Below are 18207 nucleotides of genomic sequence, written 5' to 3'. Positions count from 1 at the left end.
GATCCGATGGGTTCAATTAAGTTGGGGGTGATGAGAGAAAAATTTCTGAAGAAGGGGCGATAGAATGAAAAGTTTGAGAAACTGATATAGGTGATTATTTTATAGGATATAAAAGCATTTACATACATGCCTTTATGGGATATAAAGGCAATGATAGAGCATTGCATTAACGCCACTCATTAGGAACATTCTCCTCTGATTATATCTGCTTAAGTATGTTAAGAAACATTCTTTACACAGGAGAAATATTTACGTGGCCATGACCATAACTGATAGGACTCGGCTAGGTTAGTCTATCGAGACAAAATTTTGTGTAAATTATTCAGTACGTAGCAATTAAAGCTTCAATCAAAGCGTCTTCACACTTTTTACAGCTTTGTACCAGCTTTGTAGCTGAAAAATTTCGCGAACCGGCGGAAATGGAAGAAATAAGTTGCAGACTGACAAAAAAATAAATAAATGGGAGAATTTTATTTGATTAATCAGAGCAACTGTTGGAATAGTTAACTTTTATCTTCAGCACATCAATTTTATAACACATTTAATTGTAGCGCTCTAAATTCTTCAGAAGTAGTTTATGATAGAAACATAAGGCAACCTTGAATACAGGAGATTATGACTTGATTTAACGTGAAGGGGCAATGGGCAGGACAAAGTTGACATTAGACCTTCTGGGCTTGGGGAAAAATCTCTGGTGTGTCAACAAATACATTTTGCTCAAATTTGAAGACCCCAAATTAGTGAAGGGGGGAGGGGCTCTTAGAAAATACCCTACTTGCCCATGCAGAACTCATGCCCAGTTTGAACAGTACCTAACGCCTCAAGAATTGAAATTTTGTTGTTTTATTCGGCAAATGAGCTCCCCAGTATCACTTGAGCTATTCCATTCTATTATACACAAGGTTTTTAAGGTCGCTTTTGATCATATAACAATGCCTTTTATCAAGCTTTGTTTTTAAGAGGGAGCCATAGTGTATCAATACATCAGTTCTTCTCTGTTAAACTTTTCCACGGTGATAAGGCTGCGGTTGAGGAAGAGGATAGAAAAAATAGCCGGAGGGGTTTTGAAATGTAAGGGTGCGATGATGATGATCCCGCCGCAGAAGAGGGAAAGAAAAAAAAAAAGAGAGAAACGGACCAATCATCTGATCGAGGTGAAAACAAACAGGATTGTTCAACTCCCGCACCTCATTGAATGGCTTCTTTCTCTTCTTCGTCTTATTGCTCAATTATGTGTGGTGTAGAACAAAACAATACAATTGTTTTCATCGCTAGTGTCTAATATGCACTCCCGTGCTTCCTGGTAGCCTCACTATGCGCACGGCCTTAACCGAAATTAGCGACGAGTAAACGAATGTTTAATGAAATTTTTATCTATGAAAGCTAGACGAGAAGGAAGAGAAATGACGACTTATTAGGGTAACGACTTAACGAGGTTTTACGTTTTATCTAGATTTCAAGTGATATCAAACTACCTTAACTTTTTTTTTCATTTTAAACAATAGAGAATTGTTGAATCATCATTTTGTCTTATCCAAAGTAAATATCACAGATGATATTTGATATTCATGAATGATTCATGTTTTAATCATTCAGAATTTTATGATGACAACATCAGAAAGTTGTTAACTGATTCAAAAAATAAAACCATACAATTGGTATAAAATTTCTGTAAATAGTTCTTTTATTATTAATTACATAAATTTTCACTTGTAAATAATGTAAGTGTTTACACAATGTGAAACCGGTAATTATAGGGCCGAAATAACACATTCTTGTCGTAGATCGCTCCAAGTTGGCCACGAACTTAGCGAGTTTAGTGACAACGCCGATGTTTTCATGACGTGAGGAAAGTTGCTGATGGTAGGACTACTTGACACCCTAGGCGGACGTATCTTCTATTTTTGAGAGACGTGTGACATCAATAGAGCCCGGAAGTTCAGGCACTAAAAATGGTCGAAATAGGCAAAAAGGCACTGAAAATGGCTAAAATAGGCACTAAAAAAAAGGCATTTATTATTTTCGGATGAAAGAAAAAAGTAACTAAAAAAATATATATATTATAAGGCTTAAAAATAAGATATTAAGCTAAAAACAAAGATATTAAGACAAAAACTAGCTTAAAAATTGATTGCACTTTGTCCATTGTTTTAATTATAGTTTCTGTTAACTGTATTATTATCCAAGTTAGATTGATTTCAAGCCCAAATGTTAGTAGGCTCTCAGGATTAGGCCAATTCCAGGGCTACCATTACCAGAAGTGAAGCCGGTAGAGAAAATGGTCTGTGGGGCTCCCTTGAGTTGCGAATAATTCTGGTTTATTTGTTGTATTTTTTGAAATAATCATCATCATTTCTATAATTGAAACATGGCCACCTTGTTGTATTTTTGTAAAAAAAATTAACTTTTATTTTTATATTAAAACATATGTGAGATTTCTTCAAACGTGGGGCCCTGTGTGGCCGCATCTGTCACACACCCCTGAGGGAGAATCTGGTCAATTTAATCGAAAACTGAATATGCATGTTTAATAAATAGCCATGGCTGTTTGCAGTGCATTTATGGTGCAAAACAAAAACTAAGATCAAAACAACATGCCCCCCCCCCTAGGGCATGCCTGCTCCAATCCCCCCTGTGTTGTGTGAGCCATAACGTCAATTCATGACTGTTGCGACTCCCACTGCTTCCCAACAGAGGGAGGCAGAGGTACCATATGTACGAGCTGTATTATTATTATTATTTCTTTTCCTTTTTTGTGTGAGTATATTTCAGTAGTACACATCATGTAACTGAGGAGAAAAGAAGGGTAGAACGTCTTCTGTCACTCTGATTTAAGAAAAGAAAAGATTATAATGGTTTTGTTTTTCGACTAAGTGTTGTTTAATTCTTGCTCAGTTTTATTTTATTTATCATTTTCTTCATAATGCGAGAGGGGTAAGTTTTTAATTTTTATTTGGTAGAAACATGATTTTAAATTAAATTTTAGATCGACCCGGACGGGTTCCGCTTTGTCGATCCCTAAACAAGTGGCGAGCCAGCCAGGATAAAGAATTTTTGATTTTAAGAGTTTTTAAATGAAATAATTTTAGATTTTGTTGAAAAACAATTTTTGGATTTTCCAAGTGAAATAAGTTTAGATTTTAATCGAAGGCATTTTATTTGAAGAATTTCTATCATGGAAAAGTTAGTTAGACAACGAAAGCCAATTAGAAGTTCATTCACAAAAACGGTAAACTCTCTTAAAGAGGAATTAAGTAATGAACCAGTGAATCAGAGTGCAATTCTAGATAAATTTACCAAGCTTGAAGAGTTAAAAGAAAAACTAGAAAATCTAGACGGTTCGGTTCTAGATGCACTTCTAGACTTGAAAGATGTTAGTGATGATGATGTCTCAAAAGAATATGATACCACGGAAGAGTATAGAGATGTGTTTATTACCATCAAACGTCTGGTAAATGAGGCATTACAAAATGCCAGTCCAGAACAGGGCAGTAAGGCAGAATCTGTCATTAGTTCGAATAGACGTACTCAGTATAAATTGCCAGAAATTGAGCTTAAGAAGTTTGATGGGGAGTTAATCAATTATTTACCGTTTTGGGCTCAATTCAAACAAATTCATGATAATGATGAACTGAGCGAAATTGATAAATTTCATTATTTGTGCCAGGCTATGCAATCTGGAACCAAAGCCAGAGAATTTATCAATGCATATCCTGTCACAACGGAAAATTATGAAAAGGCAATTAATGCTTTAAAACAGAGGTTTGGTAAAACCGAATTATTGATTGAGGTCTATGTAAGAGAATTATTAAAATTGATAATTGATAATTCAGGCCATAACAAAAATAAGCTGCCCTTGGGAAAATTGGTAGATACCATAGAAGCTCAGTTAAGGGCCTTAGAATCTATGGGTGTTGATTTTGAAAGCAATGGAGCTTGGCTATATCCCTTAGTAGAAAGTTGTTTGTCAGAAGAAATTCTAAGGGCCTGGCAACGCTATTCGTATTCTTCCTCCCCCGCTTTAGAAAATTCCACAGATGTGCACTCCATCCCCAAGGAAGAATTTCCCCCTCAACGACAACCAAGTTCAAGGTTAAGGTCCCTACACACGCTCAGTTATACCTGCGCAGTTATGCCTGTACAGGCCAACTGTGCAGGCATAACTGAGCGTGTGTAGGGGCCGTCAGTTGACCTGCACAGGCGACCTGAAGGGAATGGTTTTTCGATTCGGTATAACTGTACAGTTATGCCTGCGCAGGTATAACTGACCGTGTGTATGGGCCATCAGGTATAACTGCGCAGTTATTTTTTCCCGCTTTTTTACTACCGCCCTACTTTCTTCCCTCTTCTTTTTTACTGATAATGTAATAGAACAATAATAACTGAATAACTTGTTTTGGAGAGGGATTCCATTTAATTAGAAGAAAATTTTCTAATGGCGTAATTTGCACGATATTTTCTTACAATTTCATTTCGAATGCAAAAATCGAAATAAAATTTTAGAAATATTTTGACCATTGCTAAAATTCGCAATTTTGTTTCTGAAATCACTCTTTTCAATAAATTTGCCCGAAATTATGCACCGAAACATACAAACTCTGTATTCAGATTATGTGCTATGACTATTAATTGTTTATTGATTATTTAGAGAAGAGGAGGTTGACCAGGGTTCTTGGAGATTTTAGGAGCCCCGTATATAACGTCAGATTATTTTAGTATTCTTTCACATGTAGTTCCTTTAGAAATCAAGATTCCTAGAAATCAAGCAGGTGTTTATACGAATCAGTTAATGTTTGCAATTTCAAACGCAGGATTCCCACTCCTTTCTTGACAGAAAACCAGCAAAGCATCAACAGGACAAAAATCACTGCAATTTATTATTTTCTTTTACATGTAGTTCTTAATGAATCTCATTGAATTTGTTTTTTGAACACATCTCGTCAGATTGCAACGAATTTCAACTTTCAGCTCAAACATTGAAGGAAAAAATTCAGATGAAATTACTCTAGTTTTAAACGTAAGAAAACAATCGAAAAATTCTGAGAGCGATACGATTGATAATAAAATTGCATCATATATTGAGTAATACTATTAATATGCATACCATAAGTCAATTTCGAATTGACTTGAATTAATCTTAAGAGGTGGCGCGAAAAATGCATTGTTTTCTTTCAAAAAAAAAAAACACTACGTGAGTTACCATAAAAATTTTCCGTCAAAATTTTTTTTTTAAATCGACGCTATCGCGGGGAAAAAATGCTATCATACGATGCTGAAGGAGCATGTATCCCCTATCTGTATATTCAGAGGAGAAACGATGCTTGTTTTCGTAGATACAGTTGACGCTCGTTACAACAACCTCACGTTATAGCGATCATTCTATTACAGCGACTGGTAGGATAAGCGTCAAATGTTTTCCTAGAACTACGATGATATGTTTTACTAATATAAGGACCCTCCCAATCAAGCCCGACCACACCCTCAAGTCTCCCCCTCTCACTACGACCTTGCCCCAAATATAACGTCCCTTCTCGACGGGACGAAGGGGTCGTTATATCGGTCGTCGACTGTAATACCAAAATTTCTCTTCTATTGCTTATATTGTCGTAATCACTGTAGATATGGATAGCATCCTTGATAAGCATGAGTAGGCAGTAGTGCCTTTTACTTAAGTCATGACAATCGGTCAATATGAGAGGTTTTAGTAGCATCAAAATTTTGAAGGAAAAAAATACATTATTGTACTTTATATGATGTAGATTCAACATCTTCCATTACAGCAGTATTCCTCAAAGTGTGCGTCGCGGCTCTTGGGCGTCACCCCCGTGCCCCCCACCCACATTCTGCCGCAGGGCATAGAGGCTATTTTCTTTGCCGGGCCGCCACTGTAGTGAATTTTTTAACATGGGAAAAAAAAGGATGGGAATCGTCTCGGGCTCTGAAACCAGAATCCTGATCCCAGCCTCACCTTTTGGGGGGGGGGGGAATGGCTCAAATAATGACATATTCATTACACTATTAATGGAGTCACCGAAGTTAGTAGCTTTGAGTAGGTATCTTGATCCATTCTGAGAAAATTATGCCAATCTTTTGGTGCAAATCTCAATTCCTGTAATAATTTAACGTGCGAATATTGTTGCCTTTTTTTAACCAATCTTTGCACCACGTTACCCGTTTTTTTTCTCTTTTTTTGAGTTAATAACTTTCAGTGCCATAACCAATCCAACTACATTCAAAGCATCATCTGTGGAAATCATACTAGAAAATTCTGAACTTTATAGACTATGAAAAAATCCGAACTGATCAAAAGACCGCGAAGACAGAGATCGAAGATCCCCACAGATTGCCTAGAACCGGTTCCAGAAGCTTCGCCTGCACAGGTATAACTGAATGGTGTGGATGCATCGAACCGTTCAGTTATGCCTGCGCAGTTATGCCTGTACAGGTATAACTGTGCAGGCATAACTGAACGTGTGTAGGGCCCTTTAACGAGACTCATGTCTTTTTTGCACCATGAAGTAGAAAATGAGGAAAGGGTGTTGTTGGCAAGAAAGGGATTCGAGGGAGGAAGGGATCAACGACCCCGAGAAAAACAGAAAAAGGGAGATTCTCCCCCTTCCCACAGCAATAAACCTACATGCTGGGAACGTTAAGTTGAACTGTATTTTTTGTGATCGTCCCTCACATGAGAGTAAAGATTGTTTTGAGGCTATGTCTCTTTCACTGAATGCAAAATTAGAAAAAATTAAAGAAAAAAAATGCTGCATGAAATGCATTAAAAGAAATCACATTGCAAAATTTTGCCGTACCCTCGTCCGTTGTCATATTTGTAATAAAAATCATCTCACGTTACTATGTCCCGAAACACCTATGAAAAAGGCAAAAGATAAACGTACGATAGAGGATAATAAAAACCTTTCTTCAGATTCAAGCACTGTGCAAAGCACATCTGTTCAGGAGAAATGTACTTCATCTGTGGCATTAATGACATTAGAGCTTAAGGTTACGGGGAAGTTCTCAAAGCAAGTCCGTGTGCTTTTAGATTGTGGATCGCAAAAGTCGTATATTAAACGGTCCACAGCTGAAGAATTGGGCCTCGAATGCGTCACAGTGGAAACTATATCACATACCTTATTCGGGGGTTCAACAATCAGTACTAAGCCCCATAAGAGATTCCGTGCAACTCTGGGGGCAACCGATAGATATTTAAAAACACAGTTAGAATTCGAATTTTTGAGTCAGGAAGTGATTTGCGGAAGCATCCCACGGTTAGCCCTTGACAGTAAGCTACTAGAAGAGCTCAAAATTAATAAAATATGGTTAACCGATGTAGGAACTAATTGCCCAGAAGTTGAGGTACTGATAGGCGCAGACATATATGGTAAGATTTTGACCGGACGAGTGAAACAGTTGCAAAGTGGTCTAACCGCCATCGAAACAAAGTGGGGATGGACAGTATGTGGGGAGAAGAATGATAACAAATGTCCAATTGACCGCTCCGCTAGCACTATGACAGTGACAAATCTATCAATAAGGGAGTTAAAAATTCCAGAATTATGGAGCTTGGAAACAATTGGCATTGGCGAAAACAGGAGTCATATGACTAAAGCGGAGGAGGAAGAGCACGCTCAGGAACAATTTTGTGGATCACTGGATAGGAAACAAGATGGCAGATACTGTGTAGGATTACCATGGTTGGACGGACGTCAAGGTATTCTTTCCAATCGACACATAGCCGAGAAAAGGTTGTATAGCGTTACTCACAAGCTGAAAAGTACCTCTACTTATGATGATTATGGAAGAGTATTCAATGAATGGGAACAGGAAGGAGTAATAGAAAAGGTACCCGACAATGAGTTAGATCGGAAATGCCACTATTTGCCCCATCATCGTGTCATAAAACCAGATAGTTTGACTACCAAAATCCGACCGGTATTTGATGCTTCTTGTAAAAGTGGTATGAATCCATCACTCGATGATTGCCTGGTAAAGGGACAGTTATGGTTGAAAGAAAATAGAGATACCTGGCCTAGTCTAGAAGTGCATACAGATGAGCGTCTAGTGACTGTAGAAAGAAAGAAATCGTCCACTGTAAATTTAAGCGTTAATGGTAATAATGAAAAGTTTAGTTGGTATAAAAAATTCTCTAACTTCTCTCGCATTGTGCGCATCTTTTGCTGGGTGAGAAGATTCATCTTGAGAGCACAGGAAAAAGTCATCCCGAAAGGGAATCTAGTGGATGCATGTGAGAAGGAGAACGCAGAAAATCTCCTCTGGAATGCGCTAAAATTAATTGATTGGATTAAAGTTACCAACGATAAGCATTTATCTCCAATCAAGTGTAAATTCATCCCTCCTACTGCAGCTTGGTGGGGAGGATGGTGGGAGAGACTGATAAGATCAGTCAAAGAACTCTTAGTGCGGGTCCTAGGCCGATCATCTCTGCATTTTGAAGAACTCTATACGATCATTTGCGACGTTGAGGCTACAGTGAACCGCAAACCTCTCACATTCGTATCAGAGAATTCTGACGACCTGGTGGCGCTTTCTCCAGCATCCTTTCTCCAAGAAATCCCAACATCAGGAGTTCCGGATCTTGACGTGATTGATCATAAGAGCTCCAACGCTAGGCTCAAGTACCGTCAGAAGCTCCGAGGTGAATTGAGAAGCCGTTTCCGAAAGGAGTACTTGGGTCAGCTGATTCAACGGTCAAGTGAACAAGGAAGGAACTTCCAAGTCGGCGATGTGGTCTTGGTGGGACTGGAAGACAAGAAAAGAGTGTTGTGGCCCATGGCCAGAATAACAGAAGTTCTTCCCAGCAGAGACGGTAGCACGCGCGTGGTAAGACTCCAAACGAGATCTGGAACTCTACTTCGACCTGTACAAAGACTTTACCCGTTAGAATTGAGTGACTCACAAGATCCGGTAATTAAATTCAGCGAACAGAGAAGGTCTAGATTCGGTCGAGAGCTGAAAATACCGGACAGACTTATATTGTCACACTCAACAGTTGTGTGTGCAAACAAAATCAACAATATGTGTCGCACTACATAATATGTATTTATTTTATGAATGTCATGCATTTTTATACATGTTTCATATACTCAAATTTTGAAAATTTAACTTTTATTATGGGTTATTATGTAGAGCATATGTATTTTTAAACTTTTGTAGTTGCATGTGTATATATATAGCTATTTTTTGATTCTATGTTCAGTAATGTTTATTTCGGAACAATATTTTGTATAATTGGAATTTTGTTTAGGCGCACTGCAATTCCAATGGTGGGAGGATGTTGCGACTCCCACTGCTTCCCAACAGAGGGAGGCAGAGGTACCATATGTACGAGCTGTATTATTATTATTATTTCTTTTCCTTTTTTGTGTGAGTATATTTCAGTAGTACACATCATGTAACTGAGGAGAAAAGAAGGGTAGAACGTCTTCTGTCACTCTGATTTAAGAAAAGAAAAGATTATAATGGTTTTGTTTTTCGACTAAGTGTTGTTTAATTCTTGCTCAGTTTTATTTTATTTATCATTTTCTTCATAATGCGAGAGGGGTAAGTTTTTAATTTTTATTTGGTAGAAACATGATTTTAAATTAAATTTTAGATCGACCCGGACGGGTTCCGCTTTGTCGATCCCTAAACAATGACCTCTTGGGACAATCATAGGTTCACTATACACATGTAATGCAGTTGTTCAATGCCTGAGCGACACATATTATGTGAAGCATGTGGACAAACAAAATTTTTAAATTTCTCTCTACTTTTTCCAACTCGGGCTGCGTTCATGAGAAACATTCATTCATGTCCATCCGGTCAAAGCAAAGTTGATGCATGGCAACGCCAATCTTTCAGATCACTTGTTTCCGTTTAAATGGGTCTTTGCGGGAGAGCTTTTTCTGATGATAATAAATGAGAGAGTTGGAAACATTTAAAAAAGGCAATTTTTTGAAGTTCTTAATGCTCAAAATATCCAAGTTTTACAGATTATGTCTCTAAAATTCACTAATAAACTTAAAAATATGTTAAAATAGGCATTTATGGGACGAAAATTTCGAAAAAGGAATTTTTACTAGAAAAGGCAAAAAATAAAAAAAACTAAGCAAGGCAAAAAAAAAAGGCATTTATATATACATGCAACCTCTGACAATAAAGTTCGGTGAATAGTCCTGTAACATTAACGTAGATGAACGTTATATATATATATGCGGTGTATCCGGAAGGCAGGTTATAAGGGGCGTTAGATTAGGCTTTAGTTCGACTGAAAATTTCAAAAAATTTTAGTAGTAAAAATTTACATGACATCGTGCTTTTGAGCCATATCTCGACAACGAGGATGTTGAGAACAGTTGAGGAAGCAGACATAACCTTGGACACCTTGACACCTTGAAACAATAATTTACTTTATCGCAAAAGGGAAGTAAGGATTTTGGTCCCGGCCCATCCCGTTTCCCCCCTAGCTCGGCTTCTCACTGGTCCTGTCCTTGGAGCACCAGAAACGCCTTTGAAATGAATATCTTAATAAAAGTTGTTTTGCCTTTACAGGATAAGTGTAGGTGATGATAGCTCATTAATAAGAGTTGTAATGTGGATTGAGTTATCCGGCATAAAACAAAGTCCGAGATTACACTATAAAAGTATGATAAAAGATCTTTTACGAAACTTGAATTAAACAATCAATGAGTCTATCGATTACAGCTGATTAAAGCAGAGGTCTTCAACCTTTTACTAGTCGCGAGCACTGCCTGTACCCTATCATCAAAAGAAAAGCACCCTTACGCCAAGTTTAACATGCGAATGAATAAAAATCAAGATGATTTCCATCCTTGAATACAATTTGTACAAGGTGTTTAATTGAAACGTTGATCACAAGTGTTCTTGAGCACGAAATCGGACACGAGCACCGAACACCGTGGTGCTCACGAGCAACGGGTTGAAGATGCTTGGATTAAAGCCTATTTAATTGCTCGAATGTAACCAATAGGCAAACCTCTAGCGTGTGACCACGCGTCCCGCTTACACACACAACTATTGTGTGTGGCTTTATACTAATAAAAAAAGCAAGTTTATCCAGGGTGCCCTAGGCTAAATCCCTGTCAGCCTTTAGCCGGGGTTGTCTTTAGGGGCAGCATATGAATCTTTGCACCTGGGCGATAAGTAAGCTCCAGCCGCTCTTGAATAACATCCAGCCAGTTTATGAATCAAACTGTTGCATCTCATGTTGTAAATAAACTAAGTTATAAAAAATTAAGAACGTTTAAATTAAAATAATTCGTCAATCACCTGGATATGGAAATAGTAGAGAAACTCTTTACGTCTTTGTCATCTGTAACTATTGTGAAGGACATATTTTGAAATAGCTGCTGTTGTGGCTTCCTCCTCAGCGTCTTTATGCATTTGATCAATTGGTTTTACATTATTTTCATCCCTCCTTGGCACCCAGTTTCGCTGATGGTAAAATATTATAAAATACATGCCTTACTAATTTAATTAATACAAGAAAAGATAATTTCAAAACTGAAAGTAACAATAATCTTCTGTTCACCTTTTTCAATTCTATTACATCTTGAAGCATGAATCGTATCCTTGAGCTAGTCTGTTTCATGTCTATTATTTTCTGCATCACAGCCATGCAGTTTTCTACCTAATATTTGGGAAGAATTCATAACCTCACTAAGATACATCAAAATTAAAATATTAAAAAATATCATCCCAAACATACAAAGCAATTGAATTTTCAAATGGGATCAAACTTTGTTTTGTATTCTCTGATGAGAAATTTGTTCAAATAATAAACAGAAAGGCAAATAAGAGAGAGAGATAAAATCATCTTATTTCAGTTCATCCAAAATATCATCAGTACAACATTGGCATATTATATATTCAACCATGTCATTGATACTTACAACCTCATTTTTCAAATCAAAATCATCATTGCTTTCTGTTTCCTTCTTCGTATCCAGTTTTTTTCCAATGGTTGTGAGAAATCGACAAAGGCACTCCAAAGAATTCTCATCACCATTGGTTAAGAGTATTTTGACACAGTGGTGCATGATAGGCTTTATCAGCATTCCCAACTTGAAGAGTTCCCCAATGAAACTGAAATTTAAACCACATCAGATTTTGATCGTGATACAAAAAAAGAAAAATGCGCACACCTCATCCCAACCATCATTTAATGTTTTCTGTCTCCATATAATCAAACGACCTATCAATCAATTTACTCTACCGAATATTTCCAAGTTGTCGCCTTCTGGATTTATGTTCCTCTTCTTCATATTCTTCTTCCAGCTTTTTCTTTTCATTTTCCTAGACAAATTACACGTCATTTTCTTATTAAAAATCCCATTACATCATGACAAATTTCGCGAATTCTAATTTCTCTCAAGAATGGTTGTGAATCAATTTGTGATGGCTACAAATTGATCATGAACCGATAACGGTTTTTAGATATTCTTTGGTTAAAGATAAATAATAGCCGCTTTCTTCTTTCAAATATTATTGTTCAGTCACGATGATTGTCTGTAGAATGCTGCTGGCTGTTGTATCCGTGTGGGGAGTAGTCCAATAGATTAATCAACAGTATCTCTATTGTGAAACAACTCGCCTCATTTCTGAAAAATGGAGAAACAAATCTTCTATAAAGATAATACGTAGCAGTGAAATGCTACCCTATGCAGGGCGATCCCATGATTCCCTCATCTGTATTTTACTGGCGAACAGTTGATCTGGAGGCATATTTCCAATCAGAAAAAAAAAGCAAAATAACGTGTAGATTTAAGATACGCAAATTCATGCTGCGTATAGGTAATAAAATAAAAAAAAAAACTTTTTATATGATACTCTGTGCTTAAAAATCCAATTGGAAAGTATTTACCCTGTATCTCCTGATGCTAAAAAAATTCACGTTTCCAAGTGCAATATTCGCTGAGATATTTTAATTCAAACATCGGAGAAAAGTTTGAAAAGGAAGTTGAAAAGCAAAGAACAGCATAAACTAATGGACCGCTTCTTTCCCTCGTTTATGCATTTCTTCCCCAACTTTTCTCCCAGTTTTGAATTCAAATGTCTCGGTGATAATTGCACTTAAAACGTGGAATGTTTCCCCCCCCCCCTTGGCTTCAAAAGAGACAGAACAAATTGATTTATTTGGTTTTTGAGGGCAGGGTGTCGGTATAAAAAGTTAATTTATAATATTATAATAACTATACAACCCCCTTGAAACATGAATGGTGTGTATGAGTTCTATATGTTACTTGGATTCTTCTTCTAATTGGAAGTATGCCTGTAGGATCAACCGTTTGCCAGTAAAATGTCAAGGGGGAATTATGGAATCACTCTATATATCACTCTATATCTACTATTCAAATAAATATTTGAGGGAAAGAAAACATTTAGCAAAGTTCTTTTGAAAATTCAGAAAAAATCACCAGGAATATTTGGGCGAATATTTTGAAGAAGCTATAAATCAGACATCTGGTTTCTTCAGTGGTTCTTTGTTTATCTTCATAAATTTTAATGTTGCTGGGCATTAAGTCTCTTTTGGGTTGGAACTTTAACATAGTTTGCAAAATAAAATAAACATCGTTGGTGAAAATATTCTCACCGAACTCGGCGAAGATGTTAGAGAACTAGGGGGAAGAGCAAAGTGACAACTACCACGTCGGCAATCTTGAAGGAAGGTGGAAAATCTTAGAGAGAGAGATTGAAAACAAAAGAGATTTTCACTTCTCAAAACATAATGCACAAAAGCAATGTTACAGATATTTGGATTTTCATAATAACGGGGGGAGGAAGTGGCGGTGAAAAATCCATGCTTTAGCCATTACCTTGCCGACAATCCTAGTTACGACAAATTCGGACTTTCTACATGGTCTTGAAAGTTTATAACGATAACTTATACGGGAAAAAACACGCTTAGTTCAATGCTAGAGCTTCAGAATGCATGAAAAAATGTCTCAACAACAACAAAAAAAAGATAATATATCCTTGTAACAACAAAAAAATTTTTCACATGTTATTTATATATGATTTTGGTCCATTCCTCACTTTGCAAAGCTCTTGCCGAAAATTATCCAAAATTTAAAAAAAAAATGTAATTCACGGGAAAAATTTCTAAAAATAAAAATTTATTTCAAATTGGGCGAATACCATTCTTATGGAAATTCTTGAAAACTGTTACTTTACATATTTATATGAATATAATAAGTAGAACTCGGATTTTTATGACCTAAGAAACGTGAAAATTTGACCTTGAAATTCAAAAATATGGCCTAATAATTTCCCCGTTATTTTCTTTTATTTTGCCGTCTCTTCTTTTTCAGTTACTGTTATTATCTTATCTTATTATTATCATCAAGTAATATTACCGGACGAATTACATTTGTATAGCATCAATTAATACTATATAGTTACGAAAAAGAACCGATTAAAAATTTTTGATTAACCAGTAGAAAATTTTTAATCGATTCCCAGACCTAATGAAAATGCCTTCAACTCGAAAATTTCAAGCATCTGAATGGATAACATCTTTCGCAAGAGCTTGATGTGTCATTCAAAAACATAGCAAAAGGACCCCTCCGAGAGCAAAAAAGTGGCTATCCTTCATCGCACAAGTGCATAATATTATATTTCTCTGAAAAAAACATCCACAGATTAAAGTTTTCGGGAATAAAAAAATATTATCTATCTCTTGAAAATTCCTAAAATATGACCGAACGCTCAAAAATGCCCAAAATATGACTTGTCACAAAAAAATATGACATGCCATAAAAAACCGAGCCCTAGTAATAAGTAAAAGAATCGAGTATGTTGTGAAACTACAAAACAACTACGAACTAAAAAACCGTGATCAATGCCGTCCCATCCGTCTGTGGATGTTTAATTTTTGATTTCCCGGCCACACATGGGATGATCATAGTAGCCAAAAGCCCTGTATAATAATTATTGCATTGTATTGTACTTCACAATTGTACTTCATTCTTGTTTTACCGCTCTGACGATGACCGTATTTAATTCATTTTACATAATAGTTTTTATTATTAATAAAGTACGTTATTTTTATACAATATGCCTGATTAATGTAATTCCGCTTAAAGCTCCACCGCTTCGTAAAAATACAACAGAGTACATTACTTTTCTCTGAGCTTACCTTCATGATGCCAGTTGATGGTTAAGAATCACTGTGAGACAATTTCACTTGTCTATAATGAGCTTATTTACAACAACGTATGAAACCGAAACTATAAACAGCTTTTTCATTGGCTGACATACGCCTGACTAGAACAATTAACTTGTTTTTTTTGTTTTAGTCTAGTCAGCTCGATTTTTTTTCACGCTGTTTCAATACTATCTCTATTCTCCATACATTATCTTTCTAAATCCCCCCTCCCCCCTTCGAACGAGTATCGATCACTGGATTATGACGGGGCCAGGATTTTGATGGAAATTGAATTTTTTCTTTCGTGTTTCTAAACTTTCATGGCAATTTTTAAAAGTTTTGGGCATTTTTTGGATATTTTAAATTTTGTAAAGAATAAAAAAAAAGGGATAAATATGCTAACTGTATTCAAAACTTATGAAAAGCTGCGATAGAATTGCTTTTGGAAAATTTTTAAAGATGTGTTGCTTTCATCATTTTATTTGCATCTACCGTTATCTATGATAGATTTAGTATCACCAATTGTAATTGAATTTAGTATTTATTGGAAATTAAAGGAAACTAAATAATGGATGGCGACTTTGAATGATGAATAGAAAAGTAAACGACTGAAAATTTTTTAAATTAACGAGGAACCAACAATGCATTAGTTTTTTTTATTTAAAATGTGCAATTTACTCTTTATGATCCGGTGTAAATGCTATAAATTTGGTTATTATACATAATTACCGATTACAATGCATAATCGCCGAGAATTTTTGAAAGTTTGATAAATTTCACTGAATTCACCTTTAAAGGCAGTTACGCACAGTACCCAAGCGTCGTTGGAAAATTTCATAAATTTCCCTAAATCAATCACTTACCGGTGATTATGCATAATACCTAAGCGTCGCGTCGTTGGTAAAACCGATATCGTACTATATGTATACTTTACATGATAATTCATACATGCATTGTATCATTATATCGGAGTACGATCGTAATATTTGTTATCATTATATCGGAGTACGATCGTAATATTTGTTATCATTATATCGGAGTACGATCGTAATATTTGTTATCATTATATCGGAGTACGATCGTAATATTTGTTATCATTATATCGGAGTACGATCGTAATATTTGTTATCATTATATCGGAGTACGATCGTAATATTTGTTATCATTATATCGGAGTACGATCGTAATATTTGTTATCATTATATCTGCTCCCGACCATGTTCATCACACATACGAGACTCATTTGGAATTTTTTTCATATTTATCGAATTCACCAGTCACATTAGGGTATTATGCATAATCACAGATAAAGGCGATAAATTTCAAGTTTTTATCAAATTTACCTACGATGCTTGGATGTTTTGCATATTCGCATATAATAATGATAAACTTATGAAACTCACCAAGATGATTGGTAAGTATACATAGGAACTATGCATAGTTACATACAATTATACAATTATACAAATACAACGCCACAACAGGCAAATTGCCCAACGAGGTGGCTGACTTAAGAACATCATGGATCCCCGAGCCATTTTTTGGAGGCCCTACCTCCTCCTACTACTACACCCCCCCCGGAACCCCCCAACGAATCGGTACATGCGGGAATGTGCGTGTACGTGTAGTGAAACCTGACGTGAAGTTTTGTTGTTTCTCTGTAATGCTTGTTATGTGTAGTGCTGCCATCTGCCACTAGTTTTTCTAACTATGAGTGAAGTGTTATGATTGAATGATTTATCGTTGTAGGACTGTTGCTCTCTGTGGCGAGACTTTTTAATAGGGAGATCGGCTCGCATTTGCGCCTTGAAGTTGGGAACCACAGAAAACCAACTTCAGCCGACCACCACTGTGGGGTTCGAACCCGGATCCTCGCATCGCGAGTCCGTAACTATAACCACTCGACCACCACAGCGGCATAGTTAGAATATAATATCACATTTACCGTAATGCATACAATGTACGCTATCCTTCACATTAGTCGGCATGCCGGGAAACAGCGAGTGAGACCAGCATGCCAACGAATTTGCATCACAGATTCTAGAAAATTCATAAATATCTTCATTATAAAAAATTCACTAAATAGGCTGAATACATATTGCGAATTAAACCGCGCTTTTTCCGGTGAGACGCCAACATTCAAAAATCTGGTGTCCCTCTAGTTTTGCGGCATGCCAGTAAATGGGGGGTGGGAATACAGTACACGCAAACACGTGGTCGGAAAAAAACCCCATCATACCAATTTCTTCCCTCAATTTTTTATTGTGCAAATATTTTAGAAAGCGTAGCTTTTAGTGTCATTTCTGAACAAAATACGGCCTATTATAAATACGATACTTTTTTTTTTTATCTAAAAGGAGTTGATTCTTTCGGTGTCATTTTTTGAGAGCTGCTAAAATTATACGTGTTCAGAGAGATCTATAAGATCTCACGAAATTCGGGGATTGGGAAATAAAATTCAAAGAAATAACTATTCAACTTTTAAGCAAGATCTTATTTGTTTATAGATATACAACAGCATCTCTACTATCTGGCCTAGTTCCTTAGCGCCATGACATCGTCTAATCATTAGAGCTGTCGCCATGGCGATATTTACGGAGGAATGCGTTAATTTTAATTTTTACATAAGGTAAAATGACTATTTACAGACAAAAAGTGACATAATAAATGATAATTATATAAGAACTATTTACATAGTTTCGATAACAATATTTATATATTCTTGGACTTTCTTTTTCTTATAATAAATTTTTAAAACGTACAGCACCTAATAAACATTTACATTATGTAAATGCTATCACCAAAGCCCGAAGCTGGCCGCTTCGCGAACTGCCGGCCCAGTTGATCCTGCCAATGTCCGAATTTCGTGCTTTCACCGGCCCCTATATATCGATCCCTATATATGGATCACTAAGTTATCGATATTCAGATTACTTTGATCGTCAGGGTTGTCATAGCTAACCACTATATTTATGGTTAGCTATGGCTAATTATACATCATTATCACACAAAAAATACGCCAACGAGGGGATGACCCCGGA

At 36.4% G+C, this 18207-nt stretch overlaps 1 protein-coding gene across 1 annotated transcript; it reads right to left on the bottom strand.

Annotated features, from left to right (window-relative positions):
- Positions 1-1681: 1681 nt before the first annotated feature.
- Positions 1682-15163, bottom strand: LOC149076172 (eukaryotic translation initiation factor 4 gamma 1-like). Its single transcript, XM_089242193.1, has 6 exons — positions 15158-15163; positions 12236-12315; positions 11913-12105; positions 11552-11650; positions 11290-11454; positions 1682-1998 (listed from the first exon to the last, which is right to left on the bottom strand). Exons 1-5 carry the CDS (start codon positions 15161-15163, stop codon positions 11329-11331), a joined length of 504 nt encoding a protein of 167 aa, XP_089098319.1. The 3' UTR covers positions 1682-1998; positions 11290-11328.
- Between the last annotated feature and the right edge of the window lie 3044 nt (positions 15164-18207).

The sequence above is a fragment of the Pholcus phalangioides genome, unplaced genomic scaffold (genome assembly GCF_987345545.1).
Source record: "Pholcus phalangioides strain wild (caught in Gottingen) unplaced genomic scaffold, Ppha-v1.0 ptg000015l_1, whole genome shotgun sequence".
NCBI lineage: Eukaryota > Metazoa > Arthropoda > Arachnida > Araneae > Pholcidae > Pholcus > Pholcus phalangioides.
This window is presented reverse-complemented; position numbering and strand designations above follow the sequence as displayed.

Excerpts from the sequence above, each read along its gene's own strand:
- LOC149076172 (XM_089242193.1), bottom strand. Across the intron at positions 12,106-12,235 it reads CGACAACTTGGAAATATTCG|TTTCATTGGGGAACTCTTCA; the intron begins GTAGAGTAAATT and ends TTTAAATTTCAG. Across the intron at positions 11,651-11,912 it reads TTGATTTGAAAAATGAGGTT|GTAGAAAACTGCATGGCTGT; the intron begins GTAAGTATCAAT and ends CCCAAATATTAG.